Here is a 21,199-nt window from a genome sequence, read left to right on the forward strand (position 1 = left end):
CAAGAAAAGGAAGGAAGGAACTACAGGGGCATGAAGTGGGCTGGGTACAGCCAAGCAGGAACACCCACTGGCCTTCAGCACCCAGCACAGGCTCCAAGGTCACAGCAGCTGGCTGCTCACCCAGTCCTGGGAAGCCCATGTTCCCACTCAGAGCTTGTCACAGGTCCCTCTGCAGACCCAAACTCTAACTCTTGCATCCTTTCCCACGCAGTTACCCTGGGGGTCCTAGCGCCCCTGCCGGCATGGGCATCCCTCCTCACACCAGGCCACCTGCTGACTTTACACAGCCGGCAGCAGCCGCTGCAGCAGCAGCAGTGGCGGCAGCGGCAGCCACAGCCACGGCCACGGCCACAGCCACCGTGGCAGCCTTGCAAGAGACGCAGAACAAGGACATGAACCAGTATGGACCGGTAAGGACCCCCACCCATCCTGGTGCAGTCTGTGAGGTGGACAGTCCCTGGGGGAATCAGAGGCAGGGTGTTGGTGAAAATGGGGAACTGGTGGTGTGAGGGTGTGGGTGTATTTGGGTTTTTGTAGAAGTTCATGCAGGGGCGTATGCGTGGGTGTGGCAGTGTAGTTTGGTGTGGCAGATAACTAGGGTGTGTGTGTGTGTGTGTGTGTGTGTGTGTGTGTGTGTGTTTGTGTTTGGAATGAGCTTCCAGATTGCTCCCTGGGCGTCCTGCTTATGGGAGCACAGACCCTGTTCCCAGTCTGTCCCTCAAGTGGTCTCTGGGACCATTGTTGTCCTGGCCTTCCTCACCACACCCCAACCCTACTCCCCAGGTCTTCTAAAGGATGGAGGGGATGGGAGGAGAGCCGGAGTCCCCAGAGGAGTGCAAGGCAGGGGCGGGCAGGCAGCAGGGCCGTGGGAGGAGCTGGAAGCCAGGGTCCAGCTGAACTTTGCAGGTGGGAGGAGTGTTTCCATTGGCAGGGGGACCTGCAGTGGGACCACGGTTTCCAGACACCAAGGTTCAATCTCCTTGGGGCTCCTACCTCCATCCTCATCCACCTCCACCCTCCGTGCCCTTCCCAGTCCCTGCACCTCCTCCTCTATTCCCTGCCTGCCCCTCCTCCCCCCTGAAATGCTGCCTGCGCACTGGAGTGACTGCGCCCCACCCCCTAACACCCCTGAGCGGCATCTTTCCTGTGCAGCCTGCAGAGGGCAGCAGCAAGCTCCCTCCCAGGACAGCCTTCTCCTGGGGTCTGTCCACCAGCAGCCACACAGGAAAATGCCCCTTCTCTCAACCCACCCCCCCCCCACCCTTCCCTTCCTGCACTTTCAATGCATGTGGCATTTTATTCTTTTTTTTTTCTTCTTCTTCTCCCGTTGAAGGTCTGTTCCTCTTTCCAGATGGGTCCCACCCAGGCGTATAACAGCCAATTCATGAACCAGCCCGGGCCACGGGGGCCTGCCTCCATGGGGGGCAGCATGAACCCTGCCAGCATGGCGGCTGGCATGACGCCCTCGGGGATGAGCGGCCCTCCCATGGGCATGAACCAGCCCCGGCCGCCCGGCATCAGCCCCTTTGGCACACATGGGCAGCGGATGCCCCAGCAGACCTACCCGGGCCCCCGGCCCCAGTCCCTTCCCATTCAGAGCCTAAAGAGGCCGTACCCAGGAGAGGTGAGTACAGGGGCAGATAGGTGAGGAGGTGGGAGGCCCAGGCTGCAGGCTGCAGGACGCAAGGGCTGTGGGCAATGCTTTAGAAGGGGCCTGGCACCACCTCCAGAACCAGGATCTTGGGGCGGGAGTCAGCATTCCTGGGTTTGACACCTGGCCCTGCTAAAGCTTTTGAGCGAGTTCTACTCTTAACCTGGGCCCTTGCCGAGTCGTGTTTGTGCTCCTTGGTGAACTCCGGCTTCCGACCCATCCTCCGGCCTGCCCCCTGCTGAAGAGCTTGCTCATGAAGTGTTCTGTCTCTGGCCAGCAGGTGGAGCTGATGAGCAAGCAGTAGCTGCTGTTACTGCTGCCTGCCGGTCCTGGCTTGGGCACTGGCTGGGTGATGCAACCCTGGGGTTGTTCAAGGGTTGTTCATGCCCTTGAGAAGGTTTCCACCTCCTCCCCGCCACAGAGTGAGCACAGAAAAAACCCTTTCCCTGCATAAAGCTGGGCACATGCAGCAAGTGCCCAGGAAGCAGGTAGTGAGTTCTGTGCTTGTCCTTTAGTGGTCACTTGCTCTCCCGCTGCACGCCACATGGCCTCTTGGGCTGTCCAGCCAGCTGAGCCAAGGTGTTGGGAAGACTTAGGAAAGTGTGGAGCCCTCACCTTGAGACTGTAGCAGGCCAGTAAAGGATTTTTTTTTTTTTTGCTTTGCTTTCAGTTATGTTTATTTGAATGGCAGAGAGCATCCCATTTGCAGAATCATTCCCTCCCCCACCCCCCAAGTGCCTTCAGAAACTGAGGGAAGGTCCCGTGTGGGCGAGCATTAGCAGGGAGCTGGAATTAGGAGCTAGACCGTATTCTTGTAGGGGCGTGCAGATGTCTTCATCGGTTAGCCTAGCCACCCACCACCCCAGGACTTAAAAGCGTCCTAAGCAGGGGCCCGGGTGTCCAGGGCCCCCAACACACAGACAATAAGTTGGCAGCTCCTGTGGGCCCATCCGGGTACCTGGGGGCGGGTTGAGTTCCCCAGCAGCAGCCAGTCGGTACTGCTCAGCCTTGAAGCCCCTGGCTGAGTCTGGGGTCCCAGCCCTCTGCTTACGCACCCTTTCTCAGAACAACTTGCTCTTCCTTTCTGGTCTCAGGACCGTGGCCTTGAGCTTGGCCTGGCAGTGGGTTTAGACTCCGAAGACCTCAAGTTCCTGGATGGACAGGTCCGTGCAGTGTCCCTTTAGTGTCCACCCTGGCATGGGCTGGGTGTCTCAGCAACTGCAGAGGCATCCTCAGCTCAAGATAGGGACAGCAGGGGCTTCTTCCGTCACCCAGGTGGCTGTGTCAAGCCTTGCCCCTTGCCTCCCAACCCCCAGGCCCTGGCTATCCTCGGGGGGACCATGAGCTGCCACTCTTCCTCACATCCCCCCAGCTCCTTGTGACTCCCATGAGAACCCCACAGAGAGAGCCTCAGAGGGCTTCAGGGCTCCCTCAGCTCACACTGCCTGCCTCCCCACCTGACTGCCCAGGAATGCACCTGCTGTCCCTCAGAATGTTGAGCTGCTCAGTCCTAGCGCCATCTTGCATCTACCCCAACGCGGACTCACTTGCTGTCAGACTCCTGGACATTTGGGCCCATCACCCTCTTCATGGTGTGCTGTTACTGCCTAGCTAAAACTGTCTGGCTCTGGCAGTGCCTCCCAGGAGCCCCAGCCCGACCCATCCTGCGTTTGAATGGGCCGCCCGGAGTCAAGGCTCCTGGTCCCTCATAAATCTCATCTCTTTAGCCTGGTGGGCAACTGCTTCCATCTGTCTGGTGATGGAAGTCACAGTCAGGCAAAGTAGCTGCTGCGTTGCAGCCTCATGAGTTGCAGGATGTCCTTCCGTGTTGGTGCCATTGGGCACCTACTCTGAGGCCCTTCATTTGGGGCCCTTGTGAGCACATGCTGACTAAGGGCCTCCCCCTCACCAACCCCTGAGGCAGTGTCCAGCTGCACCTGTAAGCCTAGAGTGCCAGATTCCCATGTAAGCAGAAAGGTGGCTGTAGGTGGCACTGTTGGCTGTTCTTACGCAGCGCCTCTCTCGGATGGAGTGGTCTCTGTGCAGCAGCCAGTCTCTTCCAGGCTCTGCCCAGCCAGGGTGTGGTCTGTCCTTTGAAGGTGAGACAGCCCCACACATAGAGCCTCAGGATACAGCCACATGGCCTTCCTATTGTTCACATTCCTTGGTTGCACTGAGGTATATAAGCTGGAGCCACGGGCTAGAGAAAGACGGAGAAGGGCTGGAAAGTGCAGAGCCCCCATCCCAATGGCACAGGCAAGTGGCTACAGGTGTCCTTGGAAAGAAGTGGGCAATGAGTCAAGCAGACTGGGCGTCAGTTAGGGCCAGGAAAGATTTGGGGCATCAGAGGTATGCCCTGGCAGGTCACTGATGACTTTCCCCATGTCCTTTATCTGCCACCACAGCCCAATTATGGAAACCAGCAATACGGACCAAACAGCCAGTTCCCCACCCAGCCAGGCCAGTACCCCACGCCCAACCCTCCAAGGCCGCTCACCTCTCCCAACTACCCCGGGCAAAGGATGCCGAGCCAGCCCAGCACCGGGCAATACCCGCCCCCCACGGTCAACATGGGGCAGTATTACAAGGTGAGTTGCACCCACGGCTGTCTCCCAAGCCCCTCATCCTGCCTGCGTGAGCCCTGAGGATATTGAGGGGCAGTTGGGCAAGCGGGCGTTCCTGGATGTACCTGTATAGTCAGAGCTGAGTATGTCCCTGTGTGGTCAGAGCTGATTTTGTTCCTGTCCTCCTGGGGCTCGAGGCTCTTCCATTTCTGATGGGCGACAGGCACAAGAAACACAGTGAACCAAGCCCGTTGGCAGAAGCCACGCCCCCTGCATGTGACAGTACCAGCTTTGAAGCCAGGACTGTAGGCCATAACGTGGAATCTTTTTTTGAAACCTCAGTGCGTGAGTGTAAGCGATGCTGAATGTGCCCATCTCTGTCGCCGTGAAGGGCCACCTTGGATTCTGCTGGATGTTCTTTCCCCATCGAGCATCGGGGAGGCGTTGTGTCACTGTGGAAATAATCCCGGAGTGACTGTTTTCGGGCACATGGACTTGTTCTTTTTTTTCTGAAATACATTCTCAGGGAGATATGTCACTATTTGACATGTATCTCACCAGCTTCTATTCCGGCACTTCAGAATCTGTGAGCTCCACTTGCTGTGGTTACTTTGTAAACTCTTTGGCTACACAAAAAGCTGTGCATGGAAAGAGGCTGGATGCTGGCCAGCCCCACCCCACCCCCAGCATCCCCACTCCACTGTAGGTTTCCCCCAGCAGGAGGGAGAGCAGAGTCTGGCGGTTTGCTGCCTGCCATCCAAAGCCTTGATTCTCTCGTTTCTCACAGCCAGAACAGTTTAATGGACAAAACAACACCTTCTCTGGAAGCAGTTACAGCAGCTATAGCCAAGGGAACGTCAACAGGGTATGTGTCAACTTCTGCTGTGAAAGTTCCCACCATAGACATTTGCTGCATTTTGGGGTTCCCGCTTTCCTGGGGAAGCAGGCATCTTGGTGGTGAGGTGCTGGGGGTGCACACATGGGCAAAATGGATCAGACAAGTCCTTGCCACTTGAGCCTTAGTCTACCCACTTAAAAATGGGCAGAGATGTTGTATCCACCTGACACCAGAGAAGCTCATGTAGGAGATGGGTGGCCCTTCCAAGGCCCACTGTCTTTTGGGGGAGGGATTCCCCAGGGTCAGGGAGAGCTCCTCCTGCTGGCAGAGTGTGGTACAGGTCCATAGCCACGGCTCCTCCTTCCCACACAATCACATGACCTGAGTGTGTTTTCTCTCTGCAGCCTCCCAGGCCGGTTCCTGTGGCAAATTACCCCCACTCACCTGTCCCAGGAAACCCCACGCCCCCCATGACCCCAGGGAGCAGCATCCCTCCCTACCTGTCCCCCAGCCAAGACGTCAAACCCCCCTTCCCACCTGATATCAAGCCAAATATGAGCGCCCTGCCGCCTCCCCCAGGTGAGAACCTGTGCCCTGCCTCATGCTGCCTGGAACAGCTCCACAGGGTTGCCTGCAGGTGGCGGGGTGGGGTGCATATGCAGAACAGACAGGAGGACTAGAGAGCAGAGGGACAGTCAGGGTAGGGATTGGGCTGCCTGCCCCCTTTCTCAGCACGTGCCCAGGTGGCTGGAGGCCAGAACGAAAGTCAGCTCCCAGCTGCAGAAGGGGACAGAAGGAGGCTCCTCGGCAGTAGCTGGTGGGGGTGAGGCTGGGGCATTTGCAGAGCAAGGGGTTCTAGTGGAGAAGAGGGGAGGCCCAGCAGGATGGGGTCAGATATCTGCACCTGGCCTCTGGCTGCACATCAGTGTGGGTGAGCAAACCCCACCCACCAAACAAGTCCCGGAGTGGCTTACCCGGCTCCTCTCCCTACCCAGCCAACCACAACGATGAGCTGCGGCTCACCTTCCCCGTGCGGGACGGTGTGGTGCTGGAGCCCTTCCGCCTGGAGCACAACCTGGCCGTCAGCAACCACGTGTTCCACCTGCGGCCCACGGTCCACCAGACACTGATGTGGAGGTGAGTGCTGGGCTCTGCCCTCACAGGGTACTGCGCACAAGGTGGCAGGGGCTGTGCGCCCGTCAGGCCAGTCCTGAGTGCTGAAGCAGCTGTTTATGGATCGGCCAGCTGAGACTGCTCGGGGCATCCTCGTTCCACATGCAAGTGTCTGGGTTCTCGTTTCCCCTCCGCTTCTGTTCCTGCTGCCTGCTGATGTGCAACCCGGGAGGCAGCAGATGATGGGTCAGGCGCTCAAGTCTCTGTCACCCACTGTGTTGGGAGTCTCAGATGTGCTTCTAGACTTCCAGCCCCACCCCAGCTGTGGTGGGCACTTGGGGGAGTGAACCAGCTCGAGCGAGGTCTCTTGTCTGCACCTTTCAGATATCCCAATAAAAAAGAGAAAGGAGAGTGAGATGGGAAAGGCATTTCAGAGCCAAAGGCTGAGGAGGATGCTCTTGGCTTAGTCCATACTTGGCAGTCAGGAAAGGGTGGTCATGACTTTGAGTGTGATCTCCTGCCTCGATGAGAGCCAGCATGCAGCATGGTCTGCTTTGGCCTTGGGAAGAGGCACTGCTCTCCATCTTTGACAGGCATGAGCAGTGAGAGCAGAGTCGTCGATCAGCGCCTGTGTGTTCTCATGGCTAGCCAGGGGCTGGCCTGACACCACAGCCCAGGCCTGCAGGAGGACCAGTTCCCTGCATTTCTCCCCGCTCAGTCCTTCCTCGGACAAGGATCTGTCTGACCCTGGTTGGGACTAGGGGTGCTGTGTCTACCCTTTACTGCCCCCAGCTTCCCAGAAAGTGCCTTAGGGACTAGAGGGGGACCCACACTGGGCATGTGCTCATTTGTCCTCACACACACACATGTACTCTCGCCCCTTGTCACCACCTCCCCCAGGCTGAGCTGGCCGCAGCAAGACCGCAAGAGCAAGCTGGCTTGGATGTCCAAGATACTTAGGCAGGAGGACACAAGGACGGGCCCTGTGTAGCCTGCTGGGCGAACGGGAGCCCCTCTCTTCACCTAGCAGTGCCCTTGACCTGGTGAAGGGGCAGCCTGCTGCCTGCATGGTTGTCCTGCATATGTGGTTACTTCCAGGGTCCCAGTTGCCTTTGCCAGCACATGCTCAGCAGAGGTGGCCTGGGTTGGGGGACTGCTCCCCTTGGGGATCTGAAGTTGGCTGAACCTGCTTCACAGCTGGTTTTATCAGCTGAGCATCTGTCCTGGGGGTCGACCACTTACCTCTGCAGAAGGGCACCCTGGGGACAGACAGCAAGCAGAGCTACACAGCATGTGCTGGATGGAAATGGCAGGGCAGTGTGTACCAGGCTGGCCTTTGATCGGAAACGTGTGAGGGGCTCTCTGCAGGCTACAAGGGACAAGCCCAGGCTGGGGGAGGGAGAAGCCATGGTGGGGGACACAGGTAGCAGTGCCCTCCAAGGTGCTTGAAGCCCTCCCCCGACCCTCACCCCACCTCATCTCCACCACACCCTAGGTCTGACCTGGAGCTGCAGTTCAAGTGCTACCATCACGAGGACCGGCAGATGAACACCAACTGGCCAGCCTCGGTGCAGGTCAGCGTCAACGCCACGCCCCTCACCATCGAGCGTGGCGACAACAAGACCTCACACAAGCCCCTGCACCTGAAGCATGTGTGCCAGCCAGGCCGCAACACCATCCAGATCACCGTCACCGCCTGCTGCTGTGTGAGTGCCACGCACTGGCCCCTCCTGCAGGCCCCGCACCATCTCCTGGGTGCCCCTGCCCTCCTTCACAGCCGGCCCAGACACCGTGCCCCTCCTCCTCCTATACCTGTGCACCTGTTTCCCATCCCTGCTACTTTGGTCCCCTTCCATCCCAACAGAGGAGATCCCGGTGGAGTTCTGGACCCCTAGCATTGGCCTGGCCCAGCCCTGACTGTTGTGGGCACTTTTTTTTTAGGGAGTGAACCAGCAGGTAGAAAAAAAAATCTTTGGTCTCTCTATTCCGGTCGCTCTACCTTATAATAAATAGATTAATGAACAAATGTTGAAAATAAAAATGTGGCCACTCCTTAGGTGTGTGCAGGCCAAAGCCACTGTACCCTGGCTTTACACATGTGGCCTCTTCCTGTTTGTGCCCATCCCCCCATACTCCTCCAGGCACCTGCCCCCCATCTTTTATTCCTGAATCTCTCTGTACCCTCCAAAGTTCTGTTCTGCTCTTTCCTCATCTCTCGGAAGTGTTCCTGCTGTGACTGCCCCAGCTCCCCTGAACACAGGGCTGACTCACCCTTCTTCACCCAACCCTGATGTCCTAATCCTTGTGTGTCTGCACCTGTCCTTCAAAGTAGCTCGTGCAACTGGGACCATGTCCCTCCTGCCAGCCTCCCACTTCCTCCCCGAGACCGCAGAACCTGGCACACAGTCAGCTTGCCGGGCAGACTTGCAAGGAAGCACCCAGCCTGCCTTGTTGTGCTGGCTTCCCTGGAAATGCTGCAATGCTGGGACTGACATAAGGAGGGGCATCAGGGCCAGATATGAGCATCCCAGGACTGCAGATCACTGGGGAGCCCCCAGGGGGTGGTTAGAATGTGCAATCCTGGAAGGCTTCTCAGCAGTGAAGATGGAACTGAGTCCCCTGAGGTCAGAAAGCAGAGTGGACTTCAGGCTTGAGACCACGTATCCCTAAACCTCCCCAGGCTGGGGTGGTGTGTGAGTGAGTGAGTGAGTGAGTGTGTGTGTGTGTGTGTGTGTGTGTGTGTGTGTGTGTGTGTGTGTCTCCAAGCCCCTCTTGTTAGCCTAGAGCAGAGGCAGAGTGGCGACCCCTGCCTGGTGCCCGGGCTCTGAAAGGACACAGCCTGGCTTCAGAGACTCCCGGCTCCTGCAGCGACGTCTCTGATGGTTGTGGGAACTGGGTCTGACCATGCCTCTCTCTCCTACAGTCCCACCTGTTTGTGCTGCAGCTGGTGCACAGGCCCTCTGTCCGCTCTGTGCTGCAAGGCCTCCTTAAGAAACGCCTCCTGCCGGCAGAGCACTGCATCACGAAAAGTGAGTTGGTGGGGACCCAGCGGGTCACTGCTCTCATCTTGGGCTGACCTTTGGCTCCTGAATCCCAGTGCCCGTTCTTTCTTGTTGGCTGTTATGATGCTCAAATGCACTTGTAGGGCTCAGTGGGGATTCTGTGACCTGCCCAGTTACATGACACCCACAGCCAACAGAAACAACATGTCATGGTTAAGACAAGCCAGGTGGGCTTCCTGGAGGAGGTGATCGCCCAAGCCAGGAATGTACTGAGAGATAAGCTCAGAGACTGGTTCCAGACTGGGATCCTTGCCTCAGCAGCAACTGCTCAAGGTCTAGTGGAGGGCGAGGCTTAGCTTAGAATCTACCCTCACAGACCCAGTGAATCAGACCAGGCAGGACCAGCCTCTGTCTCCATCAGCTTTGCATGGAGTCACTCCTGCCTAATGAAGGCCTATTGTGCAGTGCCTCCTCCCCAAGCCAGTGCCCTACACATGTGTCGCCAAGGTGAGCTGCCATCTGGGTCACATATAGTCTGAGCTGAGGCCTGGGGCACATGTACTTGTCCTTCAGTGGACCCCACCAGGGAACCGTAAGGATGGGTAGAGCCCCAGGAAGAAGTGGGAGATTGCAGAGCACCCCTCAGCTGCCCATGCCTCCCCCCCTGCAGTCAAGCGCAATTTCAGCAGCGTGGCTGCCTCGTCCGGCAGCACGGCCCTCAGTGGGGAGGACGGCGTGGAGCAGACGGCCATCAAGGTTTCTCTGAAGTGCCCCATCACATTCCGACGCATCCAGCTGCCTGCCCGTGGCCACGACTGCAAGCACGTCCAGGTGAGCCTTGCTTGTACCAACCCCCAGGGCCCACAGCTGGGGCTGGAGGGATACTGAGGCCCGTAACTGACCCTTAAGGATGAACTGGCCATCAGCCGCTGCCTTCACACCCTCACGAGCAATCATTTATCTTTTGATCTCAGGCTGTAGGCTGGCCATGCCCCAGGCAAGATGTCAGGGGCTTGTCCAGGTGCCAGGGCTCACTCAGGACCCCAGAGCAGGGCACCTGCTGTGTGTGTCCAGGCCCTTGGCCCAAGCAGGTGCTGCTCAGCAACTGCCTGTGGCTGTCACAGCTGGGGCAGGTGGTGATAGGAGGGTGTGCAGTCTGGGGGCGGGGGGGGGCGCACTCGCTAGCATTGCTGGCTTAGGAAATGTCTCCTAGGGGCAGGATGCATGCAGAGGGGCTGGGCCACCCTCCTCGCCTCTACATCTGCACATAGCCTGGCCCCAGGGCTTCCCAGTGGGAGAATGTCATGGGCACAGTGACTTGGTCAGATGTGCCCTCCGTGCCTGGACCAGGCTACTCTGACCTTAAAAGAGGGACTATTGTGGGATCAGAGCAGGTGAGCAGGCCTGAGTGGAGGGTTTCTTGGAGGAGAATTCATCTGGGGCATGGAGGGTGGCACAGGGATGCCGCCACTGGGCACACCATTCAGGAGTCTGGCCGGTTCTTCATGGGACCTGCAAAGAGCGACCCGGTTTTCATGCCCCCTGCCCTGAGTCTCTCCCACCACCTCCCCTCTGCCTGCCCTCCCTGGCAGCATGGTGCCTGGCAAGTTGCCCTGTTGCTCTTGGTCTCACCCGCCTGTCTGTCTTCTACAGTGCTTTGACCTGGAGTCGTACCTGCAGCTGAATTGTGAGCGAGGCACCTGGAGGTGTCCTGTGTGCAAGTGAGTGATGAGGCCCACCCCGGAGCACGGTTTCCTCCACCCACCACACAGGGCTGTGGGCAGCCACCTGTGCTTCCAGCAGTTACCAGCAGTGGGGCCAAGCCTTCGCTGGTCACAGGGAGGGCAGGGCTGCCCCTCTGCCCTTGTATCGAGGACCCCAGGCTAAACTCCCTTTCCTTTTCCAGTAAAACTGCTCTCCTCGAGGGCCTGGAGGTGGACCAGTACATGTGGGGGATCCTGAACGCCATCCAACAGTAAGTGCGCCCCAGACAGGGGCATGCGGGGAGTTGGGAGGGGGCAGTGAGAATGCAGCCTGAGCTGAGGCGGGTGAACACACAGACAGCCCTGACCACCCTAGAGCCCTCAGCTGTCTGCTCTTAACCTTGGGGCTCTGAGGAACACAGCTGTTCCCCCGGTGGGAGACTTGAGCCCAACTGCCCTGGCCTTGCCCACCTGCAGGCTTGTCCTAGGCCTGATCTCCATAGCTCTCAGGGTGTAGGTCAAGCAGCATGCTCTGAGATTTCAGCATGGGCCTTGGCACAGATGCCTGTGTGTGTATCCGGGACCTGGCCTCTCTGAGTCCTAGCTGTGTTCCTACCCTCTCACACTCCAGCTCCGAATTCGAAGAAGTCACCATCGACCCCACGTGCAGCTGGCGGCCGGTGCCCATCAAGTCAGACCTGCACATCAAGGACGACCCCGACGGCATCCCCTCCAAGCGCTTCAAGACCATGAGCCCCAGCCAGATGATCATGCCCAATGTCATGGAGATGATTGCAGCCCTGGGCCCTGGCCCATCCCCCTACCCGCTCCCACCACCCCCTGGGGGCACCAACAACAGCGACTATAGCAGCCAAGGTGGGTAAGGTCAGGCCAGGAACTGGGGGCTCAGGGCAAATGGAGGGCAGGTGATGGCAGCCAAAGTGTGCAGTAAGAAGAAAGCAGAGGTGGTACACCGCACATGGGCCCTGCTGCTATAGCCAACCTATATTGCCAAGTTACACAGGTGCCAGCTCATCCCTGCCAGTTCTCATTGAGGCTGCTCACACACACACACGGGATTCTAGGCCCTTCCCAAGACCCTCTGTGTCTTTCTGTAGTGTCTGTATAGTCCCTACCCCATGCAGTTTTCCCACCCATCCAAGGACAGAAGGAGCTACAGCAAAACTATGGCCACCAAGGTTGCTGTCACTGGCCTTTACTCACCTGCTACCCAGACCATGCTTCATCCTTATACCCTTGGTTCCTATACAGCAGCCCAACCTCAAGCCCCAGGGGTTCTGGGTCCCCAGGCCATGAGCGGGCCCAGCAGCACCCCCAGCATGCTCATGCTGGGTCTCTTGCCATTGCCTCATGGCAGAGGACAGGGAGGAGGCCAGATGGCTGGCTTTTGACGTCATCCTTGTGAATCTGACGTGGCTTTCTCTAGCACTTGGCAGAACCTGGCTGCCCACCATGGACTGGGCTCTTCTTGGCTACAAAATGCAGCCCATGGGGACAGAGCTTAGCAGATCCTGTCAAGTTCTGCCTGCTTCTGCATCCTTTGCCCCTGCAGGAGCCTTGCGTGTCCACTCTCCCATCTCTGCATGTCCTTCATAATAGAGCAGCTCACATACTGGGATACCCAGGCTGGGATGAGGCTGCTACATGGCACAGCCCAGGAACTCAAGGCTGTAGATGCCAACCCCAAGGCAGAGGACCTGGTTTTAGCTTTGACAAACTCCCAGCTCTTCTTTCTGCTCAACCATCTTTTCCTGTCTCGTTCCCTCCATAGGCAACAATTACCAGGGCCATGGCAACTTCGATTTCCCCCACGGGAACCCCGGAGGGACATCCATGAATGACTTCATGCACGGGCCCCCCCAGCTCTCCCATCCCCCAGACATGCCCAACAACATGGCCGCCCTCGAGAAGCCCCTCAGCCACCCCATGCAGGAAGCTGTGAGTACCTGCCCCTCACCCTTGAGCACCTCTCACCGTCCTCAGCACTTCCCCCACCCCTGTTGGCCGCTCTGCAGATCTAATGGAGCAGCCCCCTTCCAGGCAGAGGTGGTGCTAAAAATTAGATCTGAGGCTCAAAGGAGACAGGCTGGACCAGGAACTTGGGCTGTTCACCCATAGGAGATCAGATTCTGTGGCCATTGGGTGGGCCTCTGGCTGCTCCCGGACACACATGCACTATTATTGCCCACTCACTTTGCATGCTTCTAGCCACCCAGAGTCATGTCCCACATGCAGGCCTGAATCCCACCTGCAGAAAGAAATGCTAGCGAGTCCCATTTGCCTGCTGGCAGGGCCTCCATGGCCTGTGCCACATGCCATGTTGCTGGAGGAAGCCCCTTCCATGCTTGCCCCAGACTTCCATGGGCTTCCTGCTGTGTGGAGGGCTGCAGGAGGAGGCACAGCTTGAAAGGCCTCTTCCGGTGAGCCCTGGATGCATCCACACAGGGTAGTTAAGCTGGGGTAGAGGAGCAGATTTAGGAGGCTGACTGTGCTCAGGAAGGCAGGACCCAGGAGAAGAAGATCAGCTGGGGCTTGGGGGAAACTGAGGCCTCTTCCATCAGGAGGTGTGGCTTTCCCCAAGGACCTGGCAGTGATTGGCAGTGGGCTGGCTGGGGCATTGGTACCCGGAAGGCTTCTCAGCAGCCTTCTCCATTGCTTTGAGAGGCCCAGAAAGATGCGACAGTAGGATTGTTATGTTGTGCACATCTGATGCTGACTGGCCCTGCCTTAGGCCCAGGGCTGCCCTGGGGGCTGGTAGGTATCAGCCTTTCGCTGAGACCTGAGACCACCCCCTCCCCCCCAGGATGCCAGGTGGCAAATGCCTCAGCATTTGGGCTGGTGTTTGCGAGTTACTCCATGCCCCGTAAGGCTTTTCCTCTGGCCCTTGTCCCTTAGCCATGCCCCTAGCATCCTGTGCCTAGGTGACACCTGGACCCCTCCCCAACCCATACCCCAGACCTTTGACATGTGGGAAAACAGCCATGGGAACACCATGTGCTTCCTGTCCCCAACAAGGCTTGCTCCTGCCTCTGTGGGTTCTGCTGCCGGGGTTCTGTGCAGTGAGACCTGCGTCTGTGGGCTGACTTCAGAATACCCACACCCACCCCACCACAATGCTGCCTACCTAGGTCCTATGCTTCGTCATTTCTGAGCTCTGGCCAGAGGGCAGCCTGTATACCTGTGCCAGGTGCCATGGAATGCAGTCACAGGTAGATCTGGACCCCAGCTGACAGCAACTGGACTCCCAACTGAGCAGGAACGCACAGGGAGCAGCCAGAAGGCCCTAACCAGGCCCTGACCTGCCCAGGCACTCTCCCCTGCCACACCGTGGTTGAGAGGTGCACGAGCAAGGCGCACAGAACACTTGCTACTTTGAGTCTCAGAGATGTGGCAGCCAGTGCTGAGGTCAAGGGGACAGCCACCGTCAGAAGGTTCAGGACATGCTTGTCCTGAGTTGGGCAGATCACAGGGGTGGGGAGCCACTCACTGCTGCTGCACCCTCAGGCCTGAGTCAGTCCACACTGAGAGATGGAAGCCATGGTGACCCCCTTCTCGTGTCCCCTTGGCCTCTCCATCCCTACCATCAAGCAGAATCGGGCCTTGTTTTCAGGGTCTGGGGCTGGAAGGATGCTGTATAGCCTGGCTAGACCCTGTAGCCAGGGCCAGGTCCCAAGGGGGCAGCTTTGGGAGACACGGGTGGAGGAAGTAGGATGTGCGGAACAGCGTGGAGGGCTCTGTTGCCTTTCCCACGGCCACGGAGAAACGTGGGAGTGCTTTCTGTGTGGCAAAGAGGGAGGAAACTGGTGGGCTCAGGAAGCCTGGTCCAGGGAGTAGCATGGTGTGCGAGAGAGACCCTCCCTGGCAGAGGGTGAGAGTGGGTATGCTCGGAGTGGAGAAGGGGGCCAATAGTTCCCCAGCCCTGGACCCTCCCATTTTCCGGTGTGGCACCCGCCAGAGAGGTACCAGCCCCAGCCTCAGCAGGGAGCTCCTTCATAAATCATCCTATGGAATCCCCCATGTCCTTGGAGACCTGGAATCCTTGGCACCACTGGCGGATGGCGCACCTCTGAGGCCTTGAGCACCCAGCATCACTCCCAGATGGGAGCTCCTAGGATCAGGGGACTTGGGGGAGAAGGGCGCAGACCCCATCCTGAGCTGCACACCTGCCCATGCTGTGTGTCTGTGTCTGCTCTCCGCCACCCAGCTGGCGGGGCCCAGGGCCTGCACCACGCTGCCACTGCCGGCCACAGCCCCTCACCACCACCACCAGGGGAGCATGTCCATTTTGCTTCTCCATCCCGCCCTTGCTGTTGTTTGTTGTGGTGCCAATGTCCAGGGCGGGGTGGCCGAGCGGCCAGGCCGGTCTCCCGGGCCTCCACTTCGGAGAAGGCCTCTGTGTGCATGTGTTTCGGCCCGCGGGGAGCACAGGGCCATGCATAGCAGGACTGTGTCAGGGGTGCATACCGCCCCAGTCGTGTCGGGCGTCACTGTCTCCAGGCATCCGTGGCTGAGCCGCGTCACCTCACCTCTCTCTCTCCCGCTCTCTCCTCCTCCACAGATGCCACACGCTGGCAGCTCTGACCAGCCCCATCCCTCCATACAACAAGGTTTGCACGTTCCACACCCCAGCAACCAGTCAGGGCCTCCATTACATCACAGTGGGGCTCCTCCTCCTCCTCCTCCTTCCTCCCAGCCTCCCCGGCAGCCGCCACAGGCCGCTCCCAGCAGCCATCCACACAGCGACCTGACCTTTAACCCCTCCTCAGCCTTAGAGGGTCAGGCCGGAGCGCAGGGAGCATCCGACATGCCGGAGCCTTCGCTGGATGTAAGTTGGGGGTTACCACTTGCCTTGGCCCGGGACCTGCCCGAGAAAAGGGGGAGGGTGTTGAGGGATCATGGAGGACATGGGTGGGTAGTGGGTTGGCCCCCCCCATCAGTGCCCTCTGATTCCCAAGCCAGGCAGCCCCAACTAGAGTGCAAGTGCCACCAAGATGCTCACCCTTGCCACCCCCTCCTGACCACCCGTGGCCACCATCCTGTTCCCTAGTCCCAGCCCATCTCACACCCAAGACCTTCCAGACTCCACCAGGGTCCTCTCCCTCCCCTCAGGTTGAGCTTGCCCTTCTTGTGTCTGCCACCCTCTCTGGCCCCAGGCAGGGCAGGGGCTGGAGTGACAGGGCCCCTCTGTCTGTCATGCTGGTGGTGTGTGTGTGTGTGGTGTGTGTGTGTGTGTGTGCGCATGTGTGTGTGTCTGTCTCCAGTTCTCTTGTCCACATGTGTGCATGCCCTGCTTGCGCTTGCTCCATTGCTCACTCCAGGGTACCCCGCCCTGTGCCAGGGCAAGGGTGGGGAAGGGGAAGGGGGCGAGGAAGTGGGAGGGGTGGCATGGGCAGGAGAGGACAGCTGGAGACCTGAGCCATCTAGAGGAGGGCGTGTATGATGGTGGCTGGACATAGTCCCTCCCTGCCAGTGCCCAGGCCCACCTGGGAGCTGGGACTGTGCCCACCCCACACCCTTTGCTCTCACTGGAATCCTGCTCACAGGGCTCACTGTGCAGACCCAACTTTGAGACTTGCAGGCATAAACAGGTCACAGGGCAGATAGAGGGACAGTCCGTCACCTAGGCCAGTCACAGGCGTGTCCACCACCTCCTGACCAGGAACAAGCTCTAGGGAGGACCCGGGGGTTAGGGGAGAAGGAACTGAAGGGACCATATGGCTCCTCAGAGACCCGTGGCTGCTCGTGGCATGACCCAAGGGGGGCAGTGGACACTGAGCAAGAAGGAATCCCGCTTGACTTGCCCTGGGACCTACCCAGCTCTTCTGGGCCCAGTCCAGCCTAGGTTTCAGCAGCTGGGTTGAATTCATAGTGAGAGTGGTGGGTGAGCGCGCACAGTGGGTAGGCCTACTGGCGAGGTGCAGGGGCTAGATTGTTGGGGGCAGGGGACAGGTGGAGGGAAGGTACATGGCCACATCCCAAGCCACCCATCATCTGGATATCTATGCATCTTCTCTTCCAGCTCCTTCCAGAACTCACCAACCCTGACGAGCTCCTCTCCTACTTGGACCCCCCCGACCTGCCAAGCAATAGTAACGATGACCTCCTGTCCCTCTTTGAGAACAACTGAAGGCCATCCCCGCTGGGGCCAGTCCTCCCTTACCACTCAGCCTCCTACCCCGTCTGCCCTACATGCTCTCCTCCCGGGAGCCCGGGCCTTTGGCTCAGTCTCCCTCGCCCAGAGGCGCAGGCCTAGGGCCGGGGAGCCCTCCCCTGCTGCAACCTCGATGTGGATGTGGAGGAGGCCGTGTGGAGCTGCGGCCCACCTCCTGCCTGTCGGCCCTGGGCCTGGGCCCACGCTCTGAGCAGGCCCCGAAGACAACCCCCTAAGGGGGACCCGGCCCTGCGAGAGGTGCCCGGCAGCGGCAGTAGCACTGACAGCTTCTGGTCCCTGTGGGAGCCGACTCTAGGTGACCTTCCAGTGTGCCCCAAAGTTCTTCCATTTTCTAGACTGTAACCCTCCCTGCTTCCTGGCCCAGAGCCTCCTTCAAGTGACTGTGGAGCCTGAGAGAAAGGGCTCCCCTACCCTGAAATCCAAGGGTGGGGGCCCAGACCTTGGAGGAGCAGTGACAGTGGTGGCAGGGAGATCAGCCTGCCCACCACCACCACCACCAAAAAGCACAAACCTCTGGGAAGGAACATCTCTCAGGGGTCAGGGGTCCTTGGGTTGACCCCTGACCTCTAAGCCAAGCCACCCTGACAGCACTCTCAGACCGTGAAGAAGGACATGCTTGTGTGTTTGACAGAGGGTCTGCCCACTCCTGCTTGGGGACTGGTGGGAAAGGGGCTCAGGGCTTGCCCAGAACCAGGACAGTGCGTGGAGCAAAGTGTGGGGGTGGGGGGGAAGCATGACCTTCCGAGTCAGACCAGCACCGGGCCTTGGAGGGCAGAGAGCACGGATGGACCCAGTTGGGAGCGTGTCCTTGGGTGGAGAACTGGGGGCTGCTTGCCAGCTGGTGTCACACTTGCAGCTTTGCCCACCCCACCCCCACCCCCAATTTTTAAGCAGTGACAATTATGTTGGACTTGGACAGAAAGTAAATAATTTCTCCATGTATTCAGTTTCTGCTTCACCCAGCGCCCCTCCCCCCCCGTACCCACCCTTCCAAGACTGTGCTAGGGGGTACCTGTTTCCCTGTGTGTCTTGGTTCTCTTGATCAGAGGGACGGCAGCGAGGCAAAGGAGGCACAGGGGTCCCGGATGTCTGCAGCCTCTGTCCGTCTGTGCCTGTGCCCAGGGCTGTGTCCATTGCCGTGCGTCCCATGGCTGCCTCGGACACTGCCCTTGGCCGCCAGCCTTGCCTCCCCTTTCTTTCGAGTCTACCCTGACTATAGAGGTCGTTCTTGCTTCAGCGGGGACGGCTTTTGGTCTTCCCTTCCCTGCCCAGCTCAGTCTGGCCTTGCCCTCCTCGGGGAGCGTGTCCTGAGTCTGCCTGTGTCCCAGGCTCGTGGGTTGCTCCCCTGAGCTGCACAGCCCGTGGTTAACATCGGGACCGTCCACTCACTTGGGTCCTGTCTGTAAATTCTTTGCGCCCTTCCCTGCTGCCGCCTGCTGGGCCCTTTCCCGGCCAGCATCCTCGGTCACTGTCGGTCTCCTGTCCCTCCTCATGGTGGGTGGTCCCCAGCACTCCTGTGTACCGGGAAGGTGGCCCCAGCTGCTGACTTCAGTAACAGCCCTTGGCACAAGGTTCTCTGTTGGAGTTGTCATTGTCCCCACTCCACCCTTACCTACTACCCCCCTTTTTTTTTCCTCTGTCCCGTTTGTTGAGGTTTTCCCAGATAGCGTTCAGTATGCAAATCAATTATTTTAAGAAATGCTTTTTGTAAATATCTTTGTGAATATTTTAGTATCGTCTTTGATAATATTCAACATTTTCATGACCTGGTTATAGCCTTTGCTGGTGTTTTTAAAATACCTGACTCAATGACAAAAACTGAGTCCTTCTGTTTTCTTTCTTTCTTCCTTCTTATTTTTTTAAAAAAACAAAACAAAAACAAAAAAGCAACCAGGGCTATTGTACAGATGAGGGACATCCGGGTGAGTGGCTGCACTGGGGGGCCAGGAAGCCAGGTGACCACTGTCCCAAGCCATCTCCAAGCCAGCTATTGCTGGGCAGCTTGTAGCCCTATAGCTGGCCATGCTCTGTGTTGGACCATCTGCCCCAGCCACACTTGGCAGACACCTGCCTTCCAAGCTTCCACTCCCTGCCATTTGATGCTTGGCCCAATGTGACTTTTCCAGGTTCTTGCCTGGCAGGTTCTTGCCCTGCTATGCCTAGACAGACTCTACTCATAGGTCTATCTATGGCTTCCCAGTGCCCAAGGCTATATGCTCGCCAAAGCACGGGCTCCCCCAACCCCAGTCATCTCTGGCCTTGGCACCTGACACTAGCCCCTGGGTCCCTTCCCAAGCAGGCCTCTCTACCAGCAAGTTCATCCAAGAGAGGCTGGACCCGGATCGTGGTGCCTGAAGCTCCCTAGTACTTGGGGCGGGAAGTGGGGGATTGTCCTCTTCCAGGGTGACCTTGGGGTACAAAGGCAAAGTCAAGAAGGGTGGGGATTCAGGCAGGCTGCCACAGGAGCCAGCAACAAGAGGCAGCGTGTCAGCAAGGCAGGCACAAGCCTGAGAAGACAACTGCCCATCCTTCCAGATTCCCGCCTTCAGCCCTAAGTCACCTTGGCGGGGGGAGGGAAAGAAAAACAAGACCTTGGCAAGCCACCCTGTGGGACAAGCATCGATCCAACCCCCAGGTCCATTTCTGCCGCCACTCGCCAGCCAGCAAACCAGTCCGCCAGGCAGAGAGCAGGCAGTCACCCCCATCTTCTTGGTTTGAAGCTTTATCTGTGTTCCATGTTCTGTAGCCATTTTATTTAAAAAAAAAAAAAAACAAAAAACTTGTAGCCCTTGTTCCTTAATGGAAGCCCCCCACCCCAACCCCCACAAAACCACAGGCGTTCCCCAACTGGGGTTGGGGGAGACACCCGGGCCTGCCTCATCCGGACAAGAAAATATCAGCAGCATGATCCCAAGGGATGTGTGTACATATGTAAATGAGAAATAGACACGTCAACAGATGCATTCTTTTCTCTCGGAATGTGTATTGTTTTTATTTTACAAGACAAAACAAAAAAAAAGAGGCTTGGAACTCCATCTTACGTGGAAAAACTAGATCTCGTTTGTTAGTGTTTGTGAGCTCTCCACGTTTGTCTCACTCATGTAATATACTCGGCCCCCTGTGTGGAAAAGGTTTTTGTTTTTTGTTTTTCTTTTGACTTACATGTACTATTTAGCCGCAGCGTGCTTGTCCTGCCACCTGTGTAATTTCTAGGGTGCTATGGAAAACAATGAGAAGCAACTGGGGACTTCAGAAGAAAATTGTAACCAAATTCACACTTTGTATAATTTTTGATATCATGATCGCAGATGATGTCATGTGCACACATCGACACCCCCGCCAGTGCAGCCTGAAAGTGACAGCCACAGGAACCCTCATTCGTCCTTGTACGTTGTCTCTACAATGCAATCATTTCATACCCTCGACTGGTCAGAAAACTAATTGTGATTTCTAGTCTTGCAAAGCTGTATGTAGTTAGATGATGTGGCGACCTCTAATATTTATCTAATAAATATGTATTCAGATGAAACCTGTATATTAGGTGTTCATGTGGTTATTTTGTATTTAAAGATCAGATTATTTGACTATTGCTAGACATTTCTATACTCTGTTGTAACACTGAGGTATCTCATTTGCCCATGTTAATTTTTTTCTAAATAAATGGACAAAAAATGAAGGTTTGACCGGTCAGCTATTTTGTGGATGGTAAGGGCTGGTTTGGGTCTTATTCTTGTGTGCCAATCTGCTGCCCCTGCCCTGTCACCCTGATGGACACACACGGAAGCTGCCAAGGCCTCTAGGTGTTACTGAGTCACCTAGAACCCAGGAAGAGGGCAGTGGGTGGGCACAGGGAGAATGAGCCTTGGGGAGTGGGATCCAGATGGGGCCAGGTCCTTACATGGTCCTGGGAGCTCATGCCATCAGTGGCTCAGGCTGTCCAGTGATGGCAGGTCTTAAGGCCCTTTGTGGGTTTAAGGACCAAGGCCCCAGAGGGAGGGCTCTGAAGCATTTAGGGCTGGACAGAGATGGCACAGCTAGGTTCTATAGTTAAGCAGGCCCCAACTCTGGCTGCCTGCGTCTGACCCCCTCCAAGGAGAGCTTTCCATGGGGGCTCTGCTTCCTGGGGGCCCTCTCC

General features: G+C 57.7%; 1 protein-coding gene across 1 annotated transcript in view; it reads left to right on the forward strand.

Moving 5' to 3' along the window:
* ZMIZ1 (zinc finger MIZ-type containing 1) overlaps nucleotides 1–20,740 on the forward strand; it is a 155,441-nt gene extending 134,701 nt beyond the window's left edge. The window contains exons 10-24 of the mRNA XM_040976029.1: nucleotides 212–410; nucleotides 1,352–1,624; nucleotides 4,057–4,239; nucleotides 5,003–5,080; nucleotides 5,458–5,632; nucleotides 6,049–6,190; nucleotides 7,662–7,872; nucleotides 9,090–9,195; nucleotides 9,839–9,999; nucleotides 10,822–10,889; nucleotides 11,075–11,143; nucleotides 11,503–11,747; nucleotides 12,664–12,830; nucleotides 15,451–15,717; nucleotides 16,912–20,740. Of these exons, the coding sequence (XP_040831963.1) occupies nucleotides 212–410; nucleotides 1,352–1,624; nucleotides 4,057–4,239; nucleotides 5,003–5,080; nucleotides 5,458–5,632; nucleotides 6,049–6,190; nucleotides 7,662–7,872; nucleotides 9,090–9,195; nucleotides 9,839–9,999; nucleotides 10,822–10,889; nucleotides 11,075–11,143; nucleotides 11,503–11,747; nucleotides 12,664–12,830; nucleotides 15,451–15,717; nucleotides 16,912–17,019 (2,452 nt within the window). The 3' untranslated portion in view covers nucleotides 17,020–20,740. The remainder of the gene's footprint in view (nucleotides 1–211; nucleotides 411–1,351; nucleotides 1,625–4,056; nucleotides 4,240–5,002; nucleotides 5,081–5,457; nucleotides 5,633–6,048; nucleotides 6,191–7,661; nucleotides 7,873–9,089; nucleotides 9,196–9,838; nucleotides 10,000–10,821; nucleotides 10,890–11,074; nucleotides 11,144–11,502; nucleotides 11,748–12,663; nucleotides 12,831–15,450; nucleotides 15,718–16,911) is intronic.
* The last annotated feature ends 459 nt before the right edge of the window (nucleotides 20,741–21,199 follow it).

The sequence above is a fragment of the Ochotona curzoniae genome, unplaced genomic scaffold, assembly GCF_017591425.1.
Source record: "Ochotona curzoniae isolate NIBS_2020 unplaced genomic scaffold, NIBS_Ocur_1.0 contig_2692, whole genome shotgun sequence".
Taxonomy (NCBI): Eukaryota; Metazoa; Chordata; class Mammalia; order Lagomorpha; family Ochotonidae; genus Ochotona; species Ochotona curzoniae.